Source organism: Vitis vinifera, chromosome 6 (genome assembly GCF_030704535.1).
Source record: "Vitis vinifera cultivar Pinot Noir 40024 chromosome 6, ASM3070453v1".
Classification (NCBI taxonomy): Eukaryota; Viridiplantae; Streptophyta; class Magnoliopsida; order Vitales; family Vitaceae; genus Vitis; species Vitis vinifera.
The window spans coordinates 18,142,012-18,160,079 of record NC_081810.1 but is presented as its reverse complement, the minus strand read 5'-3'; the positions used below and the strand labels follow the sequence as shown (position 1 = coordinate 18,160,079).

The following is an 18,068-nucleotide window of genomic DNA, read 5'->3' as shown; positions in this document are numbered from 1 at the left end:
TTCTAAAAAGGAGGATGAAAGCGTTTATATCCTTTTTGTGTTGGAGAACATCTAAGAAACACACACTTTATGGATTTAGGGTCAAATTTGCTTGGATTATGACTGTGAACATAAACAAAAGGCTCACACCTTATCAAGAGGAGTATTAAATTCTAACACTCGAGTAGGCATCCCATTGATTAAGTATGAAGTTGTCAAAACTACTTTACCCCAATATTGTTTTGGTACCCTCATTTGAAACATTAAGGCTCTCGCAACTTCAAGTAAATGACAATTTTTTTTCTTGACAATCCCATTTTGTTGAGGTGTATCAACACATGATGATTAATGGATAATCCCATTTTCCTTAAGGTAGGTCCCCAATAATTTTGAGAAGTATTCCTTTCCGTCATTAATTTTTATGATACATGCTTTGGCTTGAAATTGTGTTTAAACCATTTTGTGGAAATTTTTAAAGTCTTTTTAGCCTCGAATTTTTCTTTAAGAAGTTAAACCCAACACACTCTAGTATGGTCATCAATAAATGTAACAAACCACCTAGGAACACATGAAGGCCCCTATAAGTGGCTATGCACAAGAGCAAATGGGTTGGATTGCATATAATTTTGTGTAGGAAAATAAGTTCAGTGGTGTTTGGCAAGTTCAAAAGCTTCACATCAAAAGTTAGAAACATTTTTTATTCTAGAACAATAAGGGAAATAACATATTTAGATAGGTAAAAACTAGGATGACCTAACCTAATGTGCCACGAGTTTATTTGTTTATTTTTTCACAAGACAAAGACAAAAAAGTTTCATACTTTAGAACTTGAGAAATGACTCCTAGAGCTTTAGACTTCTTCTCCAGAATAAACAAACCATCCACCACTATCAATCCTCTTCTCCATACACAACTCCTGAAATTGGCAATGATTTGGAAAAAAATTAGCAACACAATTTAGGTCAATTGTGAGTTTGCTAATAATAGAAACCAAATCACAAGAAAATTTTGGGACATGTAAAATAGAATTTAAAGTAAGGGTTTTAAAATAGATATAGAACCTTTTCTTGCGATAGAAGACAAGGATTCATCAACAACTTTACCTTTTGATCACCAGAACATGGGATATAGGAAGAAAATAAGTTGGATGACCCACTCATGTGATATGTGGCCCCTGAATCAATGATCCAGGGGTCTGATTTTAAGTTTGAAGTATGCAAGGCAGTAAGGAAGTTGCTTGCCTGTGCCAAATTAAAGGAAGAGGTAGGATTAGAAGAGATTTCTGTTTGACTCATAAACCTATACAAATGGTTGAGTTGTTCCTCAGTGACAAAAATGTCATTCTGGATTCCCTAAGTTCCCAACATCTTGATTCTTAATTGGTTTAGTTGTGAGTTGCAGGTCATGTCCATTATTACTAGGAAGTTTGTTCCCTTTGCCTCACACTTGAGGCTTTCCATGTAACCTCCAACACATGTCTCTTGTATGACATGACTTGTGACAATGATCACATCACAGTTTATCTTTGTCACTGATCTTTTTGCCACCACTTTGTTGCCCACTGATTGGGGTGGTTTAGGTTTGATGCTGACCAATGCCAAATTTTCAATGTTGGGGATACCCACCATGACTTATAATCTACTCCTGTCCCTTCTAACCTCATTATATACTTCTCTAATAGATGGTATTAATTTTTCCCTAAGAATTCGACGACGAACTTGATCGAGTTCCAGATTTAGACTTGCCAAAAAATTAAATACCCTTTCTTTTTCAGGTATCCACTTGAACTTCACACCATATTCTGGACATCTCCAATAATAGCCCTAATAGATATTTGACTCTTGCTAGAGTCAATTAAGGGCATTATAGTAGGCAATCACATTTCTTTCTCCTTGTTTACTCTCACGAACTTTATTTCTCAAATCATATAACTAAGAGTCATCGTTGATCAGAGTAAGTGCCGCTGCTTGTATCTTTTTAGCTGTGGAAAAGAATATGTAACATTGATTGACATTGAGCTCTATTGAGTTTACGATCCAAGACATGGCCATTGAGTTCTCTGCATCCCAGGCCTCAATAAAAAACTTCATAGATTGAGACCATTGCAGGAAGTTGTGTTTATGGGAGGTAATCTGAATTCTAGAGCTATCATTGGAGATTGCAAATTGCCCTATTGAATTACTAGATAACTCAAAAGTTATTTCAGACAATTGAAAAGAAGACTGGAAAAAAGAAAAAAGGAAAAAAAAAAAAGTAGTGAAAAAAATTCCCTAGATGGGCCCTAATACCATGAAGAAAGCTGCAAAGAGCTTTGGAAAATTTCTCACTGTTCTGAATGAGTACAATACTTTAAATAATACAAAATAGTTAGACTAAGTAGAATTAAATAAGGAAAAACAGCTAGCATCCAGCCTATTCTAATTACATTCTGATTCCTAGGAGTACATAAAAAATATCTACAGTTAAGTCTCATTTACAGTAGGAATTAACATAATCTTATCAATTGAATCAGCACAATATCCTCAACAGTACCAAAGAGAATAAATTTTATGATAAGAATTTTGCTAACTCATCAGGAGAGAATCACAGAGGAAGAGGCAAATCAAAGATTAAAGAGATTGTGGAGACATAAATAGTAAGCAACATTACAAAATTTCAATCCAGCACAAGAACACAGTCAATGTAATGATGTGTTGAACTACCAATTTTCCTAAAAGCTTAATCTTGTTGGATTTGGGCTCACAATGTATATTATGCACTCGAACACCCTCCCTCATGTGTAGCCTCCATTTTTTGGGCTGACACGTGAACTTAATAAATTGGGCAAATAAACATGAAGTGGTGAAGTTCGAACACTTAACCCCACCAAACAAGGCTCTAATACCATGTTGAACTACCGATTTTCCTAAAAGCTTAAGCTTGTAGGATTTGAGCCCACAATGTATATCATGCACTCTAACATGATGTACAAAGTTCAATCCAGCACAAAAGTACATGCAATGTTTTGATACAGGATAATGCAAGTATAGACTGAGATAGAAGAAAAATATTTTGCAAACATGAATGCCAAGTAGTTGTTAAACCCTTTGGCTTATATGCCAAACCTATACAGATTGGATGAATGAAATCACCAACCTACAGTAAAGGATAACTAAAACTTACAGCAGGTGTTCGGGACGTACAATCTGCAGTGACATATCCTATTGCACATAAAGCTCCATGCTGTGCTTCAAACCTAAAGGATATGTTTAAGTCAACCCCAGTCAGAAACATTAACTAGAAAATGAACACAACTTAAAAAAAAAAATCATTGTAGAAGACACTGATTGCAGAGAAAAAAAGTCACAAACCTTAACCTATGTGTTCCACTAATTGAGGAAACTAGTTCAGAGATAAGTGCAGATGACCCAGAGATAGGAAGAGCACTGGAAACTATTCCAAGTAAGCGTGCAGCAGATTCACGAGTCTCCCAGTCCAAGTGGCTTAATAATTGCTTTACCCATGATATTTTCATAGAATAGCGTGATGCTACCATCTATGTAGAGAAAAGATTATGTCAAAAAGAAAAACATGGATAGTGGATAAAAAAGCATAATAGTCCAAAGGAGGTAACCTCTCGAGTACGAGATCCAACTGTAATCAATGCCTTGGAGGCACTGGCATGTAACTCAACAGAGCCTTCCAATGCCATAGCATGTTCTAGCAGCAAACACAGTTTTTCGATTGATGACAAATATTCAGATGTTCTCTCCATAGAACTGCTTGGCTCCACATCTGCCTCAAAGCACTTTAACAGAAACCTAATCATAGACAAGTACATTTTTGATGGAAAAAGAAGCTTTTCTTCTCTTATTTCTGCAGAATCTAACAACTTTGGCTGCTGCATAAGAATGTAATCTAGTATGTCTCCCATTCTTGGATACTTAAGGTCAATACTTTCGCTCATAGTTTGTCCTTGATCTTTAACAGGAAACAGGCCTTCAAGTGCCATTTCCCTACAAAAATGAAAACCTCAATTTGTGTTTAAGAAATCCCACTAAAGCCTCAGAGAAAATGCAACCAAGAATTTCCGCACAGATTGCATAATGGTACTTCAAAAAATAAAGTGAAAACACAGTAACAAAAAAACACTTCCAATTCTAATAACCAAATCTGATTTTTCCTTAGCATTGCATACAACACCAAAGTTTGAGAAAATAGAGGAAAACAACCACATACACTGCTTAAGAATCAAAACCTATTCAGATTATCTAATTTTATTCCTTTACAAGAAAAGAAATTAAAGCTAAAAGAGCCTGGGGGACACAACCCACGTAGAGAGTTAGCAATTGGTGTTTAGGAAATCCCAATGCAACCTAATGGAAAATGTAGCCCAGAATTTCCTCAGAAACATATCATAATGGTATAAACAAATCTGACTTTTCCTTTAGCATTGCATACATTATCAAAGTTTTCTAAAAAATAATAAGTAAAAAAAAAAAAAAACCATTTATAATGCTTCAGAACCATTTTTTTTCTATATGACTTTAATAGAAAACTATTTATACCTCTGATTTTTCCTATTCCTTTCTTTCAATAAGATTTGATTTCTAAATTCTCCAGAATAAATTAGTGATATAAAATGCAGTCACCACCTTATCATGAAAATGATAGTATGCAACAAATATATGCATTAATTTTTAAAATTTCTGGTACTTAATTGATCATTAAAAAACACCACTTAGTGCCCGTGTATTCATGTTTTCTATTTTAAAATCAGAAAATGGTAGTAATTTTTATATAAGATAGCAGAACTCTTAGAGACATAAATTGAAAAAGTAATGATTTTAGAAACTGTTAAAAAAAGTAATAATAATGTATCAATAAATTTTTACCACCTCAAATTTTAAAATATCTGAAAGTGACTTTTAACACTTGATTAACTGATAGAAACAAAATAAATTCACCAAGAATTCCAAAACAAAATGAAATGGAACCACTTCATCTTAATATGATTTCAAATAACCCTAAGAACTCACCAAAACAAAAAGAAAGTAGGATAATAAAATGGTACAAGGCAGAATTGAAGCATGGAATTAGTTTTAAATTGACAAAAGATATTTCCTAACCAAAAAAGGGACCTAAATGAAACAGCAGTATTCCAAGAATGGCTCAAGCACGTACCAATTTGAGCCATACAAACAAACACAAACACAAAGATCCATTAATGATAAAATCCAAATATAAAAGTTTCAGCAAGATCAAAAATAGATGTACTCTATTAAATTAAGAGTAGTTAAAGTTAAGCGACCTTATATCCAACTTAGAATCTGCTGCCCCAAGCATACAAATGAATCGGCTCGGGCAATGTTGCAAATCAAATAAAGATGTTGCCCATCTCACAGCACAAAAACGGACCTCACTTTGTTCCTTTTGAGCAAAAAGAAGCAAACAAATGAGCATCAGTTAAAGGCAGGAAGGGCAGGAACAAAAGCTAGTGTAAACAAGCTAGTAAAAGTCCCATCAATAAATAACATAATAAAAACAGGTCAAACATTAGACACATAATGAAAGAAAATAGAAAAAGTATAGTACCACTTGAGAATTCGTTAGCAGGAGCACTTCCAAATCCTTTAAAACAGTTGTTGGTGCACCCTGGTGCTCAGATAAGAAACCAATAAAATAGAAGTAATTATGAAACTCAACTCTATAAAACCTTTTAAGACCAGATGCATATTGAACCATAGGTCAAGTGCATAAGTAAATAAAGTGTTGAATTTTTAGAATTGAGCAAAATTATGCCAGTGTAAGTATTAAACTTAAGGATCATATTATGAACTTGTGACAGAGAATAAAGGCATGGACCTTAAATTGGTTAGAGAAGCAATATCCTCTTCAGAAGCCTAAAACTATTTGTAACCCCCAACCAATCTAGATAATAATAATGACTGTCGAAGGTGAACAAAATGAAGTCAACAAGGGAGAGAGTCAACAGAACTAGTACTCATGCTGAACAACTTCCACGGTTGAATGTGAGAATGCAAATGATGCAAACTACAAGGATAGATTACTTGTCATGACAGAGACAATTGCATCCTATAGAGTCCAACATCATTGTCTCTTGTAAGTCCAACAAAATTCATCAGCCAGCCCCTTCTTATTCATCCAATAATTAACATGAGAACATCTTCAATGAACAAAAAGTTATGCAACTTTCTTATCCCTAAATTCCTCTACCACATGCATGTGCTTAATTGTTCCTCCAGTCAAGAATTGAATTTCATAACAAGGTCAAAATTTCCAGCCAAGAAATATGCATAAGTATGTAGTTGGTAACAAACATAGAATTTCCATGGCATAACACAAATATTACCAGGGATTAAACTCACTAATCTCTTTGAGTTTAGCTTCTAGATGATTCATACCATGAATGGTGCAGCAGTTCAAGAGGCTTACAAGATGAAAAAGGGGTTTAAAAATAAGATGAAGTCAGAACATCAACCAGACATTAAAAGCAGCAAACATATAGCAGCAGGTACAAGAAAGTTAGCTCACAAATTCCTAGAAGTTCCATTTCTTCGAGCAACCCATTTGCCTATTGGTCAGCACTTACTACAAAATTTTAAGCTTTCTGTGTTTCTGATTACCAGCCATCAAAATCTTGGCATAGACAATATGCTCACTCAATGTAATCTAGAATTGATAAGAAATTGTAGCTTAATGGTCTATTTAAGATATGAATCTGTTTGAATACAGGAAATTCTTCTTCACACCCTGTGAGAAGATGAGCCTGGAATAAAGATTTTGTGCAACCCAAAGGAAAACATTCAAAATGAAGGAAGGTGTCTAAGGAGAAACATGGTTGAGAATGACAAAATGGAGCCAAGAGCACCTAATTGTGCTGTTGAATCTGCAGAAGATCTTTGTCAGAGAATGTGGAGAAAGGTTTTGGGAGAAAAATGAAGGGCACATTGAGAAGGCATGCTTTTGAGTTGCTTGAAACAGATGAAGATACTTGAGTTACAGAAATTATTCATTCAAAGAGCAAATGACGTCAATCCTAGTATTCAAGTGGAGCTCCAGTGGCTAGGTTAGTTTGAGTTTCCTTCTCTTTTCTATGTTCTTATAGTAAAGGCTCAATAAGAAGATGACAACTTGTAGTAAGACAAACTTTAAAATGCAATGAAAAGTACATGGCCTAGCTCCTTTTCCAAGAGCTATAGGCACATCAAGGTCATTTATTTTTTCAAGAATGGATGCACTATAATGGATAGAGTCAGCAATATACAGTTGCGTGTACAACTGTGATGTACAGTTGTATGTACAACTATGATGTACAGTTGTGTACAACCAATTGTGTAGTTGTGATTTATTTTGTATAGTTGTCGATTATTTTGTATAGTTGGCTATCTTAAAATAACCTTGTGTACTCCGTATAAATACCCTTGGGATATATAAGAATATTCATTCAACAATTTATTAAGTTGGTATCAAAGAGAAAGCAGAGAATTTCCGGTACTGCCTAGCTAACACTACTTCCATTCTTTTTCACCCTCTCTGTTACCATATAATGTTTGCAAAAAATAAATGAGTATTTCTAATAGCAAAAAGTCATCCATGGTGACCAATCATGAGACTACCTCTCCAACAATTTCTATTAAGTTGGATGGTACTAATTATCGTGTTTGGTCTCAAACTTTGAAAATGAATATTATTGGCAAAAAGAAGAAGGAATATATCACAGGAAGGAAGGTTGCACCTGCAAAGGATGATCCAAACTATGATGAAAGGAAGGCCGAAGATGCTTTAGTAAAGTCTTAGCTCATCAATTCCATGACTAACCAACTGATGTTACACTCCATGCAGTTTAGAACAGCTAAGGAGGTATGGGATACAGTCAAAAGGAGCTATCTTGATGTCTCTTACTCTTCTCAAGCATATGAATTGATGAAGAAATCATTTCAATCATGCCAAGGTGGCAGTACTCTCACAAAATACTACAATGAGTTAAACTTGATATTCATGGAGCTTGATTATCAAAGACCCAATGATATGACATGTGTAGCCAATATTGAGAAACAAAGGAAGCATACTGCTGAGGATCGAGTTTATATATTTCTTGTAGGTCTTGATTGCAATTTGGATCAAGTTAGTGATTGTGTTTTGGCCACCTCTCTTTTACCAAGTCTAGAGGAAGCCTATTCACTAGTCCATCATTAAGGGCAGAGGCAGGTCACCATGGGAACAGAAGATCACTCAAGGCTTCTGCAATGGCTGTCCATAAGAATAAAATACGACCAACACCTTTTACTCCCTCTACTGACTCTTTTTCTCGCTTTTGCACTCATTGCAATAGCACCAAACATAGATAGATGTTTGGTGGAAGATGGATGGTTATCTGGAGTGGTACAAGCGTAAACAAGCTGATAGGAAGAACAAGAAATCAGCTTAGGTTTGCTCTCACCAACGCTACTCCTCCAGCTTCTGCTTCTCAGGTCTCTCAATTATCTTCTCAAGAAGTTAATTCTGATTTGGCCTTTATTTCTACTACTTCTAACACTTGGGTTATTGATTCAAGGACCACTGATCATATGATTACTCATTCTTCCTTACTTAACTCTCTAATGCCCTCACTTGTTAAGTTTGTTCAAGTTTCTAATGGGACTCCTATGCTGATTTCAGGAGCTGAGAATATCTCACTTTCCTCACACTCTCCATGTCCTTTGTCTTACTTGCGCCTAGTCTCTCTAATAGTCTTCTTTCTATTAGCCAGATTATCAAACATCTTAAATATTTTGTAACCTTTCATTCTACTTATTGTGTGTTTTAGGACATTCTTACAAAGATGACAATTGGTATTGGTAGGGAAGAGGGAGGTCTTTACTACTTGGAAGGGGCAAAGGAGTTACAATATGACTCTAACTGTGTTTTTCAAGTAGCAAGAGAGATGTCTGGTAGAGAAAAGATTCTTTTATGGCATTGTCAATTAGGTCACCCATTTTTTTCTTATTTAGAACGCTTATTTCCTCAATTGTTTCGAAATATTTTAGTTTTTAGTTTAAGATGTGAGCAATGCATTTATGTTAAAAATCATTGTGTCTTTCAACATATGTCTCAATAAAAGTCCAATTCCCTTTACCCTTATTTTTACAAATGTTTAAGGTCCTTTCTCTACTCCTTCTGCTTCAAAATCATAAATACTGTGTCTTTTATTGATGATTGTACTAAAGTGAGCTGGGTATATTTGTTTAAGTCTATGAATGATGTTCTACATGTTATTTCCCAATTTTCCAAAATGATTGCCACACAATTTAATACTCAGGTTAAGGTTTTTCACTTTGACAATGGTCATGAGTTTGTGAATTAGTCCCTTGCTGATTTATTCAAAGAAAATGGAATCCTCCACCAGACAACGTGTACATGCACACCACAATAGAACGACATAGAAGAGCATAAAAACCGCCACATTCTAGAGGTGGCTCAGGCTTTATGCTTTACTATGCATGTTCTAAAATGTTTTTGGGTTGAGGTTGTCATGATTGTTGTCTCTCTCATCAAATGAATTGCTATTCATGCCATTGGTTATCAAACTCCTTTGAGAATAATATCATGGTTTCACAATATTCCTTCTACTTGAATCTTTATCCTAAAGTTTTTTCTTTTGTATGTTATGTTCATATACACTCATCAAAGGGATAAGTTTGATCCTCGTGCTCTTAAATGTGTCTTTGTTGGTTACTATAATTCCCAAAAGGGCTATAAATGTTTTCATCCTACTAGTAAATACTATGTCTATATGGATGTTTAATTTTGTGAAAGGGAGTCTTATTTTTTCTAGGAATGTATCTTTAGTTCCTCTTCAGGTAGAGATTAGTGGTAAGGAAGAGGACATGTTATGGTTAAAAGAGAAGAGGTTATGGATTTCAAGTCAGGGGGAAGATTCGATTGATTTGAGAAAGGGGGAGTCTTTTGATACTCCCAACCCTGTGGCAACTGAGTTTGCATCTGAGAAAAGAAGGGATGGAAGACCAACTCGATTATTTCAATAAGGTTATACAAGTAAGAACAAAGATGTTATTGTCATACCCCCTCTAGGCTCCAATACTCCTCTTGATGATGCTACCATGCCATCGGATGACTCTTCCCGAAACTAATCCTAAGGTACATGTTCCTTTACCTTTAACTTCTGAAACAACTACCTTGAATCCATAAGATGGTGAACAAGGTAGGAGATATCCTCTTTGTGATTGTAAAGAGCTTGATAGGTTGAATTTCTCAAAATCATCCTCTAATGTTGTTTGTCCCATTTTTTATTTTATCTCTTCTCATCGCCTATCTAAGACTCACCTTGCTTTTGCTCTTCAGTTATCCTTTATCTCTATTCCTAGTCATTTTTAAAAAGCCCTTGAAGATCCTAAGTGGAAGTCTTCTATGATAGAAGAAATGAAGGCTCTCCCAAAGAACTCTACTCAAGAGATGGTTGAGCTCCCTCAGGAAAAGAAAACAGTGGGATGTAAGTGGGTGTTTTCAGTAAAGGAGAATTCAAATGGGATAATTGACAGGTATAAAGTTAGACTAGTTGCTAAGGAATACACCCAAACTTACAGAATTGACTATCAAGGGACCTTTGCACATATAGCCAAGATGAACATTGTTAGAGTCATACTCTCTCTTGTGGTCAATCTGGACCGGCAACTAAGAGAGTTTGATGCAAAAGATGTCTTTCTCTATGATGATCTGTTAGAGAAGGTGTACATGGACCCCCATCTGGGGTTTACACCAAAAGAAGGCAAGGCACGGAAGCTAGAAAAGGCTTTCTATGGATTGAAGCGGTCGCCAAGAGCATGGTTTGGTAGGTTAAGCTACTCGATGAAGGAGTATGGTTTTAAACAAGCAATGACAAATTACACTTTGTTTTATAAGAGAGATGGTGATAACATTACTTTGCTTATTGTTTATGTTGATAAAATGATTGTTACAAGTGGTAACTCTACAAAAATAGAGAAGCTCTTGAGCTATTTGGCCAAGGAATTTGAAATGAAGGACTTAGGTGCTCTAAAATATTTCTTGGGTATTGAGATGTCTTGGTCCAAGCAACGACTCTTCCTCTCACAACAGAAGTATACATTAGATCTCTTAGATGAAATTGGTAACTCCACTTGTCAACCTATAGATACTCCCATTGAGATAAATCATGGCTTGTTCATTTACTAGGAATTAGATTCCTATGAACAAAGAAAGATGTCAAAGACTAGTAGGAAAATTAATCTATCTGACCCACGCTAGACCTGACTTATTATATGCAATTAGTATTGTAAGTCAATTCATACATAATCCGAGTGACCGACACATGAATGTGGTAAATTATATCCCAGCCTAGAAGTCCTCTCTAAGCAAAGGTATTATGTTCTCTAAACACGGACATCTAGATATTAAGGGTTAAGTTTGTCAAATCTAGATTGGATAGAAAGTCTACCTCAAGGTATGGTGGATATGATAACTCATGTTGTTACTAGTGTCCATTCTATGCATCATTATCAAAGTTGGGACTGTGCGATATCTATGCACCAACTTGAAAGAGAGAGTCAGTTGTGTACAAATCTGCGTACAGTGTGATGTATGTGTACAACTGATTGTGTAGTTATGATTTATTTTTATTCTATATAGTTGTCAATTATTTTGTGTAATCGGCTATCTTAAATTTGTCTTGTGTACTTTGTATAAATACCCTTAAGATATATAAGAATATTCATTCAACAATTTATCAAGTGATAGAGGTACCTATAACTTCTATTTTGTAGCATTTGGATCTAAGTAATGATTGTGCACTCATAGAGGATGATCATGTTCTGTCCTTCTTTATTAAGTTGCCTAGAATAGACATGAAGCTCAAGGCGTTGGACTTCATCTACAACCTGTCTTTCAATCATAGTTTGTGGCACTAAAGAATTGGGAGATGAAAGTGGAAACTAGAGATTGCAATTCATGTCGGTAGGTCATGTTTGTGTCATGTCAAAACTCAGGCACTCCATTAAATAGCCAACCCAAACACGACATAAATAATGATTGGTTTAAAAGCATGAACTCGAATATGACAAAATTATTAAATAGGTAACACATCATATAACCCCTTTAGTAATTAGGATTTATTTATAATCAGATCAAGTTAGGTCTTGTTTGAATCAATATGATTAACTTCTCAAACCAATATGTTTAGAACTCAATTGACCTATTTATTTTTATTTTTTTATTGGAAACAACACAGAGATATATTGATAGATAAAAAGAAGTACAAAAAGAAGGATGAGAAATCCTCCCGCCAAAGAAAACTAAACTACAAGAAATTACACTGTAAAACAAGCGAACTCTCTATAAAGGACCATTCCTTATGGAGTACACACCGCTAACCAATCAAGTTGTAACACATTAAGAGGAGTCCCCTTAAAAACCTTGGAACAAAAAGTCCAAAGAGAAGCAAGGAAAACAATAGAGTCCCAAAGATACTATGAATTCCTTGCTTTATCCTAAAAAATCCTCGTGTTTCTTTCCCACCACACAACCCAAATTAGAGCGATGCTTGCAGCTTGCCACAAAACTATCCCCCTCTTAGATGAACCAAAACCATTAAATTTGATGGACATCATGTCAAAGATGCTCCTCAAGGGGACCCAATCCATCTTAGCTAACTGAAATAATCTATGCCACAACCCAATCGTCAAGGAACAATGAAGAAAAAGATGATCTGCTGATTCCCCATGCTTCATGCACAGAATACAAATATCAGGACTAAGGGCTTTGTAGGGTCTTCTCACTTGTAGCATGTCATTAGTATTCACCTTATTGTGTGCCACTAACCAGACAAAGGACTTCACTTTGAAAGGAACTTGAGAATTCCAAACGAACTTAGAAGGAAAAACTTGAGGAGATCCAGAAAATTGAGATAATGCTAGAAAGAAGGATTTGACTTAAAAAAGCCCTAAAGAAGATAATGGCCAAAATCTGGCATCTGGAACCGAAGGAGATAGATGCAATCCATCAAGTGACCACATGAGGCCTTCTAAGTCCTCTATCTCAGAATCTAAAAGGTTACGACGAAAAATTAAATTCCAAGAGAAAGGACGAGTAGAACCGAGAACTAAAGAAATAGGAATGTTTTTATCCAAGACTACTCTAAATAGTCTTGGATATTGGGTTCCCAAAGGTTGGTTCAATTGACCTATTTATTCAAAATCAAATTTTAAATGAATCAAATGTGAGTTAAATAGGTTATAGTCATGATCAAGTTAATCAACATAATTATTAAATAGGTCAATTTAGGTCAAATTCGTGTTTCAGATTGACCCAAAAACAACTTATTTACTAAATAGGTTATTCAAGTTGACACGAATACGATCCAAACACGACGATACTCATAATATGAACAAAACATGATAATGTTGAAACCAAACCCATGAAAAATATGTTAGATTTGAGTCATGTTAGTGAATCGTATCAAACTTTGTCACCCTTAGTGGCAATTCATGTTAGACACTCGAGGTTTGAACAATAGGCATAGAAAGATTTTCCCAAAATTGATCTTCCCTAGAATTCCTCCTCCCCCCCCAACATTGAAAAGATGTTTGGGGAAAGAAAGGCTTCTTTTTAAAGAATGTGACATCAACAATGACAAACAACTTTTTAGATACAGGATCATAGCACTTATACCCTTTTTGAGTAGGTGAAAATCACACAGAATCACATTTGACAACCTTTGGGTCTAATTTGCTTCTAAGGTGATTATACATATGAACAAAGGCTACATAACCAAAGACTTTGAGTGGGAGAGAGGTAAAGAGTTTAGTTTGAGGATAAATTTCTATGAATGCACTCAAAGGAGTTTGAAAGTTCAGAATGCGTGTAGGCATGCAATTTATAAAATAGGAAGCTAAGAGAACTGCTTCCCAAGTGGTGAACATTAATGAGCGTTCAACTTCCAATAAATGTTAGCTTTTTTCTCTTAGCAATACCATGTTGTTATGGTACATAGACACATGATGATTGGTGAACAACTCAATTTTCTGACAAAAAAATCCCCAAGATATTTGAAAATTACTCATTCCCATTATCTATTCTTAGAAGTATTCCAAATTGGTTTTTTTACCATGGAATGGAAATTTCACCTTAGATTTTTCTTTAAGCAAATAGGGTCAATAAAGACATGTGATCATTAATAAAAGTAATGAACCATCTAGTTCTCGAAATTTTAGTCACATGTGAAGGGTGCAAAATATCTATATGCACAAGAACAAATGGTCCAGTTTCATGAGGCTATGATGGAAAATGAGCTCTTTGATGTTTTGATAATTCACAACTTTTGCACTGATACAAAGAAAGACTTATTTTGAATAACAAAGGAAACAACTTTTGCCAAATAAGGAAAACTAAGGTGCTCTAATCTACAATGTTACAACATGATTTCATCCTTAGGGTGCTCGAATCTACAATGTTACAACATGAATTCATCCTCAATGGATTAAGAAGAACACTAGTTCACTACATAATCTTGTCCTTCTAGGAAAGTATGATTGTTCTTGTTGCAAAATTTTGTGTTCTTCTAATTTGCAAGCTTGTCATGAAGCTTCCAACGTGTCTCTCTAGTATGCCTTGGCTGGCCGCAATAGTTGCACCAAACTTTGTCACTCCTCTGTTCTCCCTTCTTGAAAGCCTTCTATCCACTTGTCAAGGCATGCTTAGGTGTTACAGAAATCAAAGCAGAGTTTTCTGTTGATTAGTTGACTTGTTGTCCTCCAATCATCACATTCCTCTTGCTCTCTTCCCTCCTAATATAGCAAACAGTCCACGGATAGGAGGAAAGAGGGCCCTTGCCAATAACTCCCCTCTTAGCTTCATCTAATCTAAGCCCTATATTTTTCAAGCATCTTCTTATACCAAGCACTATCATTGGTGTAATGCCATTCAACAGCATAATAGTAGTTTGGTTCCTCCCATAGACACCTTCACAGACTGTAATATTAGGTCACGCTTTGGCTGCCCTATTTCATTTCACGAATTTTAGTTCTTATCCCAAAATTTTGAGCCAAGTTTTCCCCATTTGAATCCATGGCATCCCACATCTATTTTTCCATTGAAAAGAAAAGTATGCGTGGCCAATATCAAGTTTCATTGAAATGACCAATCATGCTATATAGTGTTTTAAAAGGCTATTGATACAGAAAAAAAAAAATGAATACAACAGATACGGAATATATATAGACTTTACAAACATATAGAAGTAGAATTTATTACAATAGTAATCCTACTTGGAAGAGGAAACTAATTTAAAATAGGAGATAACTATCCATGATTTGTAGGTCTACCAAACAGACTTTTTTTTTTTTTTTTTGATAGGAAACGACAAAGGAATATATTGATAAAAAGAAGGTACAATTAGAAGGATGAGGAATCCTCCCATCAAAGAAAAACAAGACTACAAGTAACCAAACCGACTTATCACCACTAATTATCCTAGAAAATAGCTCCTAAAAAAGTCAAAACATTTTTCAACAAAATTCATGATCAAAATACTTTTATGATTTGCAACCAATATTGATGGAGATGCACTATTTGTTGTACACAAGAAAATAAGAAGTTTTCCTTCCTTGCCAATAAGTTGGCATTACATGAGAACGAGGAAATGAACACCCTATCTAACCACAAGAGAGTTGAAATATTGAGTTACCTTGTATGCAAAAGCAAGGGAAATGGTTGCTTCTTGAATAACTGGGCGAAGAAACTGAGCCTCTGATTTCAATGCACTAAAAATCCGAATGGCCATGTCGATCTTATCTCTAAGAGAAGGAGGCAATGGCCCTCAGATTATCCATTTAAAAAAACAAAATAACTAAAAATAAAAGCCAAGTAAAAAAGATTAAGCAAATGTAACATAGTTTAAGGAGGAAAATGCCTGAAAAGTTGAGGCATTCGCTTTGCAAGCAAACCAATTGCTTGAAAGGCAAAGGTTTTGGTTTCCCTAGCAATAGCATCTGCATGAAATAGCTATTTGGATAAATATAGATTTATATAGATTCCAACCACTAGCAGCAAGGCATTATTGAATACAGGAGCAAGATTCAAAGAGCATAGATTCCATTAAGAGCAAACCTGAATCTGAAGTTGAATAGCCATCTAAGGACTTCAAAATTCCATTCAGTATGACAGGGCCCATAAGCTTCAACTGATCTATTCTTGCCTACATCAAGAAATAAAAAGTGATATAAGAAAAAGAGAATAAGAGGTTCAAAAGCAAAAAATAAGAAATAAAAATAAAAATAAAATCTAAAGATGAGACAACAAGATACAAAATAAAGCTACATTTCCTTTTGTTTTCTTTAAACTTCTATTTGCAACTGATAAGAAAACTCTCCAAGCAAACATAATGATATTTGAGGCAACATAGAAGCTAACTTGTCAGTGCCTGATATTCTTGAAAGTTACTGGAACATGTGATTTGTAACCTTTATTACATGGATGCAGGACAAATGTCCTGTACTGTTGTTTATTTAAGTATCAAATTCTAAACCTGAGATCTTAGGAAATAGGCACACAGCTAAATGATCTCCTTTTCTCATTCTATCACCTAGGCCAGATTGACATGTATATATCCAATGTGAGTCTAAATAGGACTTTGTCTTGTCTTTCTTTGTTGGAGACACCCATCAAGTACATCTTATCAATAGGCATGTAGGACATATAATGAGGGCAAAATTTTAGTAGAGATCCCTGCAGCCTGATTCCTGTTTCAAAAAATGGCCGAAGTCGACAAGGATGATAAAAGGTAAAAAAGAATTCAATGAGGATGTTGTTTACCTTTATAATTCTACCCTTGATTATTTCATCTGCTAGAGACGAGAACAATTCAGTCAACAGATTCCAACCATAGCACATCAGATTCCTCCTAGAGAATTGAACAAAAGTCTAGTGCCATACTCATTACAGCTCTCCAGAAACAACCCCAAACCCACCACTCCCTCCCCCTAAGCCTCTTTTGCCAACAGAAACCACTAACTAGGGGACTATCTTAGCATTGTCCTAGGATTTCATGGACTTCACTACCAAGAGAACCTTGTGCACCCAGGGTTAAAAAAGTCAAGTGAGATCTCTATTCGTCAAGGGGTGAGGAAAGAAATTTTTGGCAATCATAAGAGGTGACTTCTCTAGCATGCTTACTCACATTGACAATATCTACATAGGACAGCAGGTTCTGACCTATGGTATCAAATTCAAACCTTTCGGGAAGTACAGGGAGATTTGATTCGCCTGGGAGAGGAGTTCTTAGCACTCACAAACGATGGCTCCACTAGAATGTGTAGATGCCCTCTAAAGCTGTCAGGACAAATAGATTCAAAGCAAACAATAGCCATACAGGATAGTGGTTTGTGTCCCACCCATCTCTAGCCTTTGCTACCTTAGTACTAACCCTTTCTAAAGTAAATTATTAATCTAAAATTATAACTCATGCATCAAATTTTTTAAATCAATTGATAAACTTAAATAATAGTAACAGTTAAATTCAAAAGTTATCTATCAGTAATACAAGGGAAAATGTTCTTCTCAATTTTTTTTATATAAGAACAACTCTACAAAAGCAGTAGTAACAATATGACAATTCATATTCATTGATATGACTTTAAACCCATTAGTTCCAACAATGTATAGGCATCTTTTAATTTACCAAGTATAATTGCAAGAAATGATTTTCTCCATTTATTGCTAATATTTATAACATGAATGCTCTCAACAATGCACAACCACCTTTTATCTTTCAGGGCCTCTCATTTTCCATCCTTCTTTCATAAAAGCTTGTTCAGGAAGAGGCATAACAAGAGAAGGAACCATGAAAACAAAAAATAGCACATAAAAACACTCCAAAATCCAGGAATACCAGACATCAATTAGGATCATCCGCTTCCTGCTAACAAATCATTAATTTTAATGATTCCAATCACATTTTCTACAACATAAACATGACAGGGTCTTCAAATAACATTTTCCACGACAAATCCCTCCATCAGACACCTTGAAATGATCCGACCATGGAGATCTAGAACTTGCAAAACAGTCATCTGTCTCTA

General features: G+C 35.2%; 1 protein-coding gene across 1 annotated transcript in view; it reads right to left on the bottom strand.

The window, feature by feature from the left end:
* LOC100244477 (uncharacterized) overlaps positions 1–18,068 on the bottom strand; it is a 119,648-nt gene that overhangs the window by 58,286 nt on the left and 43,294 nt on the right. The window contains exons 10-17 of the mRNA XM_010653244.3: positions 16,099–16,186; positions 15,902–15,980; positions 15,677–15,785; positions 5,554–5,613; positions 5,270–5,388; positions 3,593–3,974; positions 3,330–3,514; positions 3,142–3,214 (exon numbers count right to left, since the gene is read on the bottom strand). Of these exons, the coding sequence (XP_010651546.1) occupies positions 3,142–3,214; positions 3,330–3,514; positions 3,593–3,974; positions 5,270–5,388; positions 5,554–5,613; positions 15,677–15,785; positions 15,902–15,980; positions 16,099–16,186 (1,095 nt within the window). The remainder of the gene's footprint in view (positions 1–3,141; positions 3,215–3,329; positions 3,515–3,592; positions 3,975–5,269; positions 5,389–5,553; positions 5,614–15,676; positions 15,786–15,901; positions 15,981–16,098; positions 16,187–18,068) is intronic.